The sequence below is a fragment of the Parambassis ranga genome, chromosome 17, assembly GCF_900634625.1.
Source record: "Parambassis ranga chromosome 17, fParRan2.1, whole genome shotgun sequence".
Lineage (NCBI taxonomy): Eukaryota > Metazoa > Chordata > Actinopteri > Ambassidae > Parambassis > Parambassis ranga.
In genome coordinates this window covers 10,000,848-10,011,996 of record NC_041037.1, presented here as the reverse complement: position 1 = coordinate 10,011,996, position 11,149 = coordinate 10,000,848, and the positions used below count along the sequence as shown (strand labels likewise).

Here is an 11,149-nt window from a genome sequence, read left to right as displayed (position 1 = left end):
TCTTTTTTTCTACTGTCGTATGTGAAGCTATCACATTTCTGCAATGCTCTAAGGTGTGGTTTTAGATGCAGCCTTTTTAGTGTATTTGTCCTTGTTCTATCAACATAGACAGAAAACCTTACACAGATGCCACTGTATGCACAGTTCTGTGAAGAATTTCTTTCACAGTTTAGGGTTTGCAAGCATGAAATGCTCTTTTCAGGTCCTGCCCGAGCATCTCAGTAGGTCTAATTTATTCTCTTTGAGTCATTTAGTCATAGATTTGTTCTTGGCATTACCATCTACCTGCATAAACCTGTTGCAATTGAGCAGTAAAGAATAGACTGAAGACCTGATGTCTCAATGAGCTCAGGAATGTGATGTCTCAATGAGAAGTGAGAAGGAAATCAGCTTTTCTTAGCATTTGCACCGAGTTAGGGCAGAGCTTTACATACATTTGGACATGTTGAAAGTTGTGGGGGAAACAGAGTTGTGCAGAGAGCACATAAGCTTCTTCATTTGTAGGTTTTTACAGTATTATGCAATATCTAGTGCTTTATATAAGATCAGTTAATGTTTTTTATTGCAAGGCATGCGGGTGATTTTGTGTGTTATGAGATGAATCAGTTTCTCGTCATGAAAAATAAAATAGGAAGCACTTTATTCATTCCAAGCCGGGTAATGTCACTGTTACAGCAGCAATATACAGGCACTCAGCATGCTACACATACGTCTCTAAAGGTAAAAGAGTCTCCTTCCAGGAAAACTGCTGTGCACACAAACGCATCACAATATTATCCTGATATTTTTCTACTCCACATTTGTTGGATCCCAACTAACATGTCTTCCATCGTGCAAATTTCCTATAGCATCCATGTCTGCCTGCTCCAGCTGAAAGTCAAAAACCTGCAGAGATAAAGGAGGAGGAAGAGGTGGTGGGTGGAATGTGTGAAGATTAACTTCCTGTGATGATTAATAGACATCTATGAAACGACTGTAAAAGGGACTTTTAACTCACTTGACAGTTTTCATGTATCCTGTTCTTTTTGGTGGACTTAGGTATCGTGACAACTCCGTTCTGAGAAAACAATCTAAGTTATTCAAAATATCAGTAGATACAAAAATATGAGTTTAAAGCCACGGCGATGTTTAGAAGCCAAACCTGAATACACCAGCGGATGCAGATCTGTGCTGGTGTGCGTTGGTGCTTTTCTGCTATTTGGCAGACGATGGGATTCCTGAGGATTTGACCCTTGGCCAGAGGACTGTAGCCTTCAAACACAATCCCCTCCTGACGACAGTACTCTATCAAGCCACTGGGCTGCTGGAAAGGATGGTACTCCACCTGATGCGATTTTCAGATTACTTTTTTAATACTTTTTGTGCCTAGTGAAAAACCCATACTGTAGCTGTCATTTTTGTATTTCTATAATTTCCCATCTACATTCTGTTTGTAGCAAAATAAACACATTGAAGGCCTTCAGATTAAAAAAAACCCTACCTGGTTAACATGTGGCATGATGCTGCAGTCCTCCTTCAACTGTTCAAGGTGGTGGACAAGGAAGTTGCTCACCCCAATAGCACGGCACACACCTATAGAGGCAAACAGAGATTCATGCTTTAGGAAATAGCCCTTTTTCAGCTACTATATTTATGTGAATGTATGTACAGCTCTTGTCATTTTACGCTGTCCAATTCTAATATTGTGTATAGTCTTTTAATACAGTGATTTCAGCAGATAAACACAAGTTACTAAAGGAGATAGCTCCATAGCCAAAAGGCTGGTCTGTCAGCCAGTTGTCATCCTTGAGACTAGTCTAAAGCCACAGATTATTTATTTTACTTCCAGAATTTAAGGGACCCATGAACAACCTTCTTCATTAAGTTCCTCTAAAGCTCTCCAGGTCTCAGCTCTCATCTCCCTGTTGGATCCACCAGGCCTTAGTGACTCTGGCCAGTGCATCAGGTACAGATCTGAAAAAGTGGTAGGTGATGATTTAACATAAGAAAGAAAAACAACACACTGTATCCACACTAGGGAACATGTTATAAAAATGAAAAAAGAAAATTAATGTGGAAGGGTAATGTTTTAAAACGATGTGACACTGTAATTTTTAAATGACGTCTCCTACCAAAATATTGAACCCCCATCCTTGAACACGAGTCCAGGCAGGCCTTCTTTGCAGCATTATATCCATAGTCTGCTGGCCACAGTTTATTGGTGAGCCACAGATCACTTCGTGGAAGCCCGCTCTCTTTGATAGCTTTGCCCAGTTTCTCCTCACATCCATATCGCTTTGCTGTGTCAATGTGACGCATGCCACACTCAGTGAGTGCGTACATAATGGCATCATGAGAGTATCCACCATCATGAGATGTGCCTGGAACAGACAGAGAATACAGACACTATAAAAATATAGTCAAATCATATTTTTTTTAAATACTGTAATACTACTGTATGAATACTGACATAATATCAAGTCACAAAAGAAAAAGGCATGAGGATTAATCCAGATTTTAACAAAAGGTCAATAAGACAACATCCAGCTGCCACAAGAGATTTATTTATTTTTAATAATTTGCAAAAATTTGTATTCAAGAAATACAATTGTATTACTTAGTAAACCGTAATATTTACTTAATTTTAATACTTATATTATAGAAATTATGACAATAGGCATTAAAAAATATATAATTACAGTACTTGAGGTTGTGTAATGTATTTATATGTGTTCTGGATTTAGTAAAACGCACCTAATCCAAGTATTGGAATCTGCAGACCATTGGAAAGTGGAACTGTTGGACATCTCCACACTGGAGCGAAAGTCATGCTCCTGAATGACCTGGACACAAACAGGTTTCTTTCTCTAACAAGAAAATACTTACTATATTTTGCGAATACCCACACCAAAGCTACATTAGCACTACAGTCAATGAAAGACGCCGTTACCTTACTTGAGCTTGCTGTAAAGTGGAGAAGTGTATTTTTTGCCTTTTTTTAAACTCTTGTTATAACATCTCTGGTGAAGGTGGAGATACGCCTCTAAAAGAAAAGCACACACGTTTGTTTTACGTAACAAAAATGGCGTCTGACAGATGACAGAGATTTTCAATCCTGCGACAGAAAATCATAACAGAAAATATGAGTACAAGACTCAGATACATTTTATACTTAAAGTGATTTCCGACATGCTGTTCTTCTAACAGTGCAGCAGTTTGTTCTTTATTCTCATTGTCTTCTACGGCGAACGTAAACTTAGCGTGTCAAGCTCTTTGCTTATAAGTTCTCTGGTGGAAGTCATCCAATATGGCGGCCATGTAAAGTAAACGGGTTCTGCGAAATGCCAACAAAATGAGGTGAGTTCTGGCTTTTGGAAAAAAAAATACAACTTAATTTTAACTGTAAAATGTAAAAGCGTAAATCTGTCACACGAGTCGGTTAAACTGGAGGATCAGCGTTTTGTCTATCTAAAGAAAAAAGAGCTAAAACACGTTAAAGTTAGCAAAAACGACTCTTAACAGCGAAGGCAGTTGTGAATCATGTGTTACTACAAGGTTGCATAATAAATGTAAACGATTTTAAACCTTGATACAACTTTTAAACCGTTTTATGAATTGCGCATGCCAGAAAACTTTACACCGTCATATAAAGCTTTAATTTATTTTCATTAAAACTTCTGTTGCAGGGCGCCCCGCTGCTGGCTAGGGGTCCGGCGGACCTACCTGGTTTGGCCGTTCCTGCTGATCCTCCTAGTTGGTGCAGCCCTGACGGCTCTGCTGCCGCCTGCTGAGGACCAGGGAGCCGCTGGTGTCCTGGGGGTACTGCGCAGGGCAGCAACACAAAAAGACATTCCTGCACAAAGCCAACATGCTGACAGCTCAGAGGAGAAGTTTACCATCATCATACAAACTTACAACCGCACAGACATTTTGCTCAAACTCCTAAATCATTACCAAGCAGTGCCTCATTTGCAGCGGATCATCATAGTGTGGAACAACATCAGGGAGGAGATGCCTGTAAAGTTATGGAACTCCTTGGGGCCTCATCCAGTCCAGGTGGTCTTTAAGGAGCAGACTAGCAATCGGATGCGCAACAGATTACAACCATTCCCTGAGATTGACACTGATGGTTTGTATATCTGTCAGCTTGCACACTGTACATTCTTTTTTTAAGTTATTAAAATATATATTTCTCCTGGTACAGCTGTGTTGATGCTGGATGATGACACTCTCCTCAGTGTTCCAGACATCAGTTTTGCTTTCTCTGTCTGGAAGGTAATCTCATATACATATTACATTTTGATAATGCGCCACACTTACTGTTAAAATATAAAAAATAGCATGAGTGTATTTGGCTCTGCAGCAATTTCCAGACCAGATTGTTGGATTTGTCCCACGGAAACACGTCTCGACTTCAGGAGGAGTGTACAGTTATGGCAGCTTTGAACTGCAGGATCCAGAAACAGCTGGAGGTGACAAGTAGGTTATTTACCTACTGTTTATATTGCAAAGACAGTATGTTTATGAGTGTAGACAGTTTAAACAGCAGTTTCATTGATTCGTAGAAGCAGTGGTTAAAGCTGCAGTTTTTTGTACTAGTTTTGTTTCCATTTGATCTTATGTTGATGTATGCCCTATCTGGATCTACTCATTGCAGATACTCCATGGTGTTAATCGGGGCTGCATTCTTCCACCACCGATACCTGCAGCTCTTCCAGGATCAACCTGAAGCAGTCCATGCCTTGGTGGATGAAACACAGAACTGTGATGATATTGCTGTTAACTTTGCCGTGGCCCTGTATTTAAAGAAACAATTGAAGACCGGCAGAATCGGCAGAATCGACAGACCCTCTGGGGTCTTTGTCAAACCCGTGGACCTGCGTAACCTGGAAAAAGAAGCCAGCAGTGGGTACCAGGGTATGTGGCATCGCCCTGAACACCTCCTCCAGAGGTCCTACTGTCTGAATAGACTGACACAGATTTATGGCTCCATGCCACTCTGCTTCTCCAACCTCATGGTTTCCCAGTTTGGTTTCCCCAGCTATGCCAACCACAAGAGTAGAGGCTGAAGAAGTGCCATGTAGCTCACTGTCCAAGACCGTCCAGTAAGTGTGTGGTTAACATCACTAGTTTGTGCTGAGGATTACGTTGAATTACCTGATGTTTTTATGCTTATGTGATTGTGTCCAGTTAGGAGCTGCTCTCTACTTATAAAACACTCAGAAAATCCCAAAGTAAAAATAGTTGTTTTGCTTCTGTGTTTTATAATAGATTATGAGAGGTTTTCATCGTGACATCAGCAGGATGGTGATTCCACATGTGGTGAAACCAAGTATTTTTAATCAGTTTTCTGTACATCCACTCAGATGAACATGTCCATATTTGATTATGCTTACAAATATTTGTATTGTTTCCAAAAGCTCTGTTTTGATGTGAATCTGCTTCTCAAAGTGTTTTTGTGTAACCAAATGTGTAGAATTTTATTACAAATAAACACTAGATGATACATGATACATTATTCTGTAGTAATGACTGGTAATGAATTCTTTTAACAAAAACGAGATTATGTAGGTATAGTTAAAAAAAATCATCAGTATGTCCAGTACTATGCATCCACAGACAAGGATGTCATGGGATTATAAGTAAAACTTTCTTCTTTTCCAGATTTGTTATCTGTGTAGGTGTGAGGTCTGATCTGCCTGACATGCATCATCAACTGCTCCATCAAATCAGTTCATTACTAGGTTTTGGATTGGAAAACTATTTTTATTGATAAATAATATGCCCATTCCATCTTGATAGAGAAAAGTGTCTTTGCATATTCAGTGGTAAAAGCATTCCAAGGATTGGTATTAACTGACCCCAGGCCCGCTCCCAGGCCCAGATCCCTTGGCACCTGGAGACCGCATGTCATGCCACAACTTCACGATAGGCTCCCTCTTTCTCCAAATTAGTTTGTAACCGTATGCCACATACCATCTGTAGGAAAAGACATGGGGAAAATGAGTAAGACTGCATAATAATCAAACCACTTTGGAGACCAATTTAAGGGTTTAGGCTGGTCAAACCATAAGTAGATTTACATCTGGATATGAATAAGCTTTTTTGTTTTTGATTGTTTAATTTGGAACACATTAAGCCAGGGACATGAAAGCTCAACTCTGATCACTGAATAGAAATAATAAATCCATGAGATGTGTTGTCAATACACATCTCATGGATTTATTATTTCTGTTCACCCAAATCATTGTTGTTCTTGGACATAGAATTCTGAGTAAGAGATAACCAGATGTGAGGACTCACACTCCAAAGAGGGCTCCGCCAAGATGAGCTGCATGATCAAACAGCCGCCATCCCATTATAAGCCCAGCTGAATCTATGGCCACAAGTGCTTTCAGTGCCTAAAAACAAGCCAATGGCACAATCTTACAACTCAAACCAGATACAATGAAGTGCAATGAGAACAAACGTGTGAATTTTATCATGCTTATAAGTGTAGGAATTAGAATGTGTATCCAAATACAAACTGTGCATAACTTACATTTCCTGCTGTGAAAGTGACCATAGGAAGGAAGATGATGCCAAGTTTAGCCTCTGGGACCTTTGCACAGACTGCAGCAAGCACCGCCATGACAGCACCAGACTGTGGATCAAGCAAAGTCACAGCTCGAAACATGCACTTCATTAGGGTTAAAGCCTTCTGAAGATTTTAGAAAATATCTTACCGCTCCTAATGACGGGTAGAAGCCTCCAGCGACAGTTTTACACATGTAACTAAACATAGTAGAAATCACACCTGAAGATAAACACATTTGAGAATGAGATTTCACCACTTACATACCATTAACTTTCATATTTCTGATCACCCTTTACTCAGAACCGATAAATGCAATCAGACTACTCACCTGCCGACAGGTAGAACGCAAGAAACTGCTCTTTTCCTAAGAGAGACACAATTCCTGAGGAGAATGTCCATAGGACATACATGTTGGCCACCAAGTGGATAATGGAGTAGTGGCTGAAGGAGGATAAGACCATGGGGAGGCACTTTGTTTCTGATGGAAAGAGAAAAATGGACTTTAGCCTGCACACAGGAAACACAAAGAAAACTTAATCAGGGCCAGAAGATCAAGCTGCAAAGCTGAAATGAACATCCATGGATGTACGTACTGGAGACAGGGTTAGATGTGAAGTACTTAATCATGCTTCTTTGCATTGAAGGGATCCGCCAGCAACACAGCACAGCGGCGTTTATAGCAATAATACCTGCGGATATTAAAAAAGAAAGCTGAGAAACACAGGACTATGATGATTGCAGGCAAGATGATGGTTAGCTACCTGTAACCATTTTCTGTCCCTCTGAGAGGCTGCTCCAGAAGTCGTCCACCACAGACATCACAAGGATGAGCTGTCGCTGGAAGCTGGATAGCTGGCTCCACCAGTCATGCCAATATGCCATGTCCTGGGAGCCCTGCTAACATAAAATACGCACTGTAAGCAGGTTGTTACCTGAACTGGTGGAGGAGAGACAGGAAAAGTCTGTATCATTAACTCACCTGAATAAGTTTTTCTGCCTCTTCTTCATCTTTTGCAGTCTGAACTCTTAACCTCAGTGTCTCATACTGAAGAATGGCCGCTGCACCAAAGGAGCAGCCTGTAAACTAACATGGAATCAGACAACAGCCAACACCATCCTACCACTCCAATCCTCATTATACATGCATCTTATTCTACTTAAAATTACACAGAAAGCATTAAATGTGGGAGTCCTACCCCTACTGTGAACATCAGTGGTTTGAAAAGTGACGGCCTGGGGACTTTGCGAGTAGGTGGAGGCCCCTGTATTCCAGAGGGTGAGGACTTTGTTTCCTGGGAGACATTCCCTTTCTTTGTGTCTGACCTTTTGGGTTCACGACGGAAACCGCACCTCTGCTGGTTGTAAGGATTGAGTCTGAAAAAATACAGACAGGAACATTTTTACAGATAGTAAGTTTTAGTGAAGAGACCGTCTATTTCCCAACATTCTCACAACTCAATGTTACACAGGAGTCAGCTATAGGAACTTGTTCAGCAATACAAATAAGAAATCATTGTTATTATTGCTATTGTTTACATTTCAATCAAGCATTGGCTGGTTCAGTATATGGTTAATATTATTCATAGTGTAGAATGCTACTGTTTTAATCAAACATTTCTGCTTTCCTGACTTCTTAATAATAAAAGTGTTGTAAAATAGAAAATTACTGGTGTGTAGCTTATCTGACGTTGGCTAGCCCAAACATGACAGCTAAATGTTTATTATGCTATTCCTTACACTGAGTAGGATAAACAATAAGCAGTAGGACCGACAAACAACTCACTGCATAAACACAGTGGCCGTGTTTGCACTGTCAATAAATGAGACGCTGTCATTAGCTTTACAATGACAGTCGGTGCAGTTGGGTAACCACACATTGCTGGTCGACACAACAAATAACCTAACACAGTGTTATTCTCTTACAAACACACATTACGAACCGAACAGCGCTTTGGTTTGCTCACCTAGAACTTCGTGAAGTCTGCTGGTTTGTGATAAATTCTGTTTTGGCCCATTTCATAACACATCCTCTCCACGCCATGACTGTGATGACCTCCTGTCGTAAGCCCGCCCCACGGGTTGATGCTGCGTCCAAGGACCCTCGGAAAATGTAATATTGATTAACTGTATGTGCAAATGGACGCTTTTGCACTCTTTTTCTGACAAAGGTGTCATCTCAAGCTTGGGTGTGATTACTTTACACGAGAATGGTGACACATACAGGGGAGGATAAATGTGGAGGTGAAAGTAAAAAAAAACAGATTTATGTGTGCTGATCCATTCGATTTCAGCCATGCTGCCGTGCTAGTAAGTTGTTACTGAGATTTGTTTCAGAATCAGGAATACTTTATTCATCCCAGGAGAAAATTGCTTGCATTCTAGGTTAAAAATATAAAATAAGATAATACATAAAAAAATAGGTGAAAAAAATAGCAAGTAAATAAAATAAAATAAACATAGAAAAATAATAAAAAGTCAGGTCAAAGAATTACAGTCATATATAATATAACTGATATACCACAAGCAAGTAAAATAGTATCCAGTATGGATATAATTAATGCGTAAAGGCAATGTGTTAGATCAGCTTGTCTCCACTACAGAGACTACAGAATCTACAGAATGGCCTTGGTGAGCCAAATAAGGGACTAACTCTGATTCCTTTGCAAGCCATAACCCTAACCATAACCAAGTAACACCAACCATGCCTAACCTTAACAGGAACAGGGTTCTATACCAAATCTTGATACAATACAATAGAATACATACAATACACCAAGATCGATCTGCACACATACCTGTGGATAAGATCTAATCTTAACCTATAGAAATCCATGTCTAGAAGACCCCCACTTCTTCGTCTTTCCCTTGTGGTGCTGTACCCCAGACACCGATGTTATTATAAAAAGCATATTCATAGGATATATTCCAGATTAATCATCTGTTTTTTCAGTCTGGTTGACACATAAGAAAATTAAAAACCAATACTGGTGTGCAGGGGGGATTTGGAAGTCGAGGTATACAATAATTCCTTGCATTACAATAGGCCTCCTGCATGTTTCGTGCTCTGGCCCTAATAACAAAGCTGAATCACAAAGCTGTTGTTCTCATCACTATATACTTCAACTTCAACACTACATGGTTACGTTCCCCTGAAAATAAGAAATAGGAAATAAACTTTATAAAAAATTGTCAGGGTGTAATTGCCAAATTGCATTTAGAAGTTCGACAACATGAATAACAATATCATGGAGCGGAATCACTACTTCCCTGATGGCAACACTTCTTGGACTCTGGCATGAAGGCACACGTGAACGTAATAAGCTGTTACCACAATGTACATTTACTGTTTTTATTTTAGTAGCGTTTTATCCTTATCCGCTGTCTCTTTCTAGACATGAAAACAGATTACTACCAACAACAATTGGCAAAGCTGAAGAATGAGCTGAACCAGTGGATGGATGTGACCAGGCCTCCACATGTAGCCTCAGGTAGGAGGACTGTTATAGGGTGACAATAGGGGGAGTCTGTCTACATAGCAATAGCTCCCGCTACTGACTGTCTGGCTGATAGCAGCTAATATATTTTAAAATACTTTTGGCAAAAAGAGATTTTCTACTTTAATATTATCTCCTATATGGTAGGGACAGAAGCAAATTTAAACATTTAGTTTGATATGAAAATGCTTATTATATAAGTTTAGAGAAATTGAAGGTGTAAGGACTCCACATACAGGATCTATACAGAAGTGGAGGGCCATTTTTGTTGACAGACCTGTTGGCTCTAAGACCTTTAAGCACATGGTTAAGGTACATGGCAGTGAAATATTAAACATATGAGTGACTGTAAGATGGTGAGGGAGGGTGATAGGTCCTGAAAAGGCATAGGTAAACTGTGTTATCAAATTGATCTCATTTAAATATTGCCAATACAGATTCAGTGTAACTTTTATTTACTAAAAAGTGCTGTTATAAATGTTACTTATTTGCATTAAAATAATTAAAGAGATACTTGTGAGGCTATACAGCAGCAGATTAAAAATTGAAAAGACCACATGGTGGCAGGATTGAACACAGATTGGAAAGACTGACTAACCTCTCTCTCCCTCTCACAAACACACACAGGAGGAAAGAAATGACTACGTACATTAATTCAGAGAACAGAATATGTTGCCCATGCAGTGGAAAGACTTGTCATATGAGAACACAAACATCAAAACAAACAGCAGAGTGCCTCCCAGCAGAAGTACACCGACCTTCAATGGCCCATATTCATCTTTCTGTCTCATAAATATACAGAAACACACACAGAGACACCTGCAGCATCTAGAACTGCCAAATATCACAGATATATAAAGCAAATAAACCTTATGATCTGTGTTGAAAGTCGAATATTTTCATGTGATGCAGATTTAAATCCACAAAAAAAACCCTGACATTATTTGTGATTAATAATAAAGACTAGAAATGATACAATGAGGTATCAGTTTTTATTTTTAATAAAGTAGAAAGTGGCCTAATAGTTCAAACCTGATATCTCATTATGTTGTTTGCAGCTCAGGTGTTATCATTATTTTCTTTCAGTTTTACTTTTTTA

The 11,149-nt window shown here is 39.5% G+C and overlaps 3 protein-coding genes across 6 annotated transcripts; 1 reads left to right on the top strand and 2 right to left on the bottom strand.

Moving 5' to 3' along the window:
• Window positions 1–623: 623 nt before the first annotated feature.
• LOC114449537 (glyoxal reductase) lies at window positions 624–3,798 on the bottom strand. Of its 3 annotated transcripts, none has more exons than XM_028427283.1 (9): window positions 3,703–3,798; window positions 2,930–3,022; window positions 2,734–2,822; window positions 2,112–2,360; window positions 1,852–1,953; window positions 1,481–1,572; window positions 1,142–1,324; window positions 998–1,057; window positions 624–885 (listed from the first exon to the last, which is right to left on the bottom strand). In XM_028427283.1, the coding sequence occupies exons 3-9, from the start codon at window positions 2,807–2,809 to the stop codon at window positions 790–792; spliced, it is 858 nt and encodes a 285-aa protein (XP_028283084.1). In that variant the 5' UTR covers window positions 2,810–2,822; window positions 2,930–3,022; window positions 3,703–3,798; the 3' UTR covers window positions 624–789. The 3 variants fall into 3 exon arrangements, with proteins under 3 accessions (XP_028283084.1, XP_028283086.1, XP_028283085.1); XM_028427285.1 differs by having other exon boundaries at window positions 2,935–3,022; window positions 3,703–3,792; XM_028427284.1 differs by lacking the exon at window positions 2,930–3,022 and having other exon boundaries at window positions 3,703–3,781.
• Window positions 3,070–5,432, top strand: extl2 (exostosin-like glycosyltransferase 2). Its single transcript, XM_028427282.1, has 5 exons — window positions 3,070–3,336; window positions 3,666–4,108; window positions 4,184–4,254; window positions 4,343–4,458; window positions 4,637–5,432. The coding sequence occupies exons 1-5, from the start codon at window positions 3,332–3,334 to the stop codon at window positions 5,046–5,048; spliced, it is 1,047 nt and encodes a 348-aa protein (XP_028283083.1). The 5' UTR covers window positions 3,070–3,331; the 3' UTR covers window positions 5,049–5,432.
• A 241-nt stretch (window positions 5,433–5,673) lies between these two features.
• Window positions 5,674–8,649, bottom strand: LOC114449859 (presenilins-associated rhomboid-like protein, mitochondrial). Of its 2 annotated transcripts, none has more exons than XM_028427700.1 (10): window positions 8,521–8,649; window positions 7,753–7,930; window positions 7,536–7,640; window positions 7,318–7,453; window positions 7,150–7,245; window positions 6,885–7,034; window positions 6,705–6,775; window positions 6,521–6,622; window positions 6,283–6,380; window positions 5,674–5,958 (listed from the first exon to the last, which is right to left on the bottom strand). In XM_028427700.1, exons 1-10 carry the CDS (start codon window positions 8,595–8,597, stop codon window positions 5,832–5,834), a joined length of 1,140 nt encoding a protein of 379 aa, XP_028283501.1. In that variant the 5' UTR covers window positions 8,598–8,649; the 3' UTR covers window positions 5,674–5,831. The 2 variants fall into 2 exon arrangements, with proteins under 2 accessions (XP_028283501.1, XP_028283502.1); XM_028427701.1 differs by having other exon boundaries at window positions 7,318–7,450.
• Between the last annotated feature and the right edge of the window lie 2,500 nt (window positions 8,650–11,149).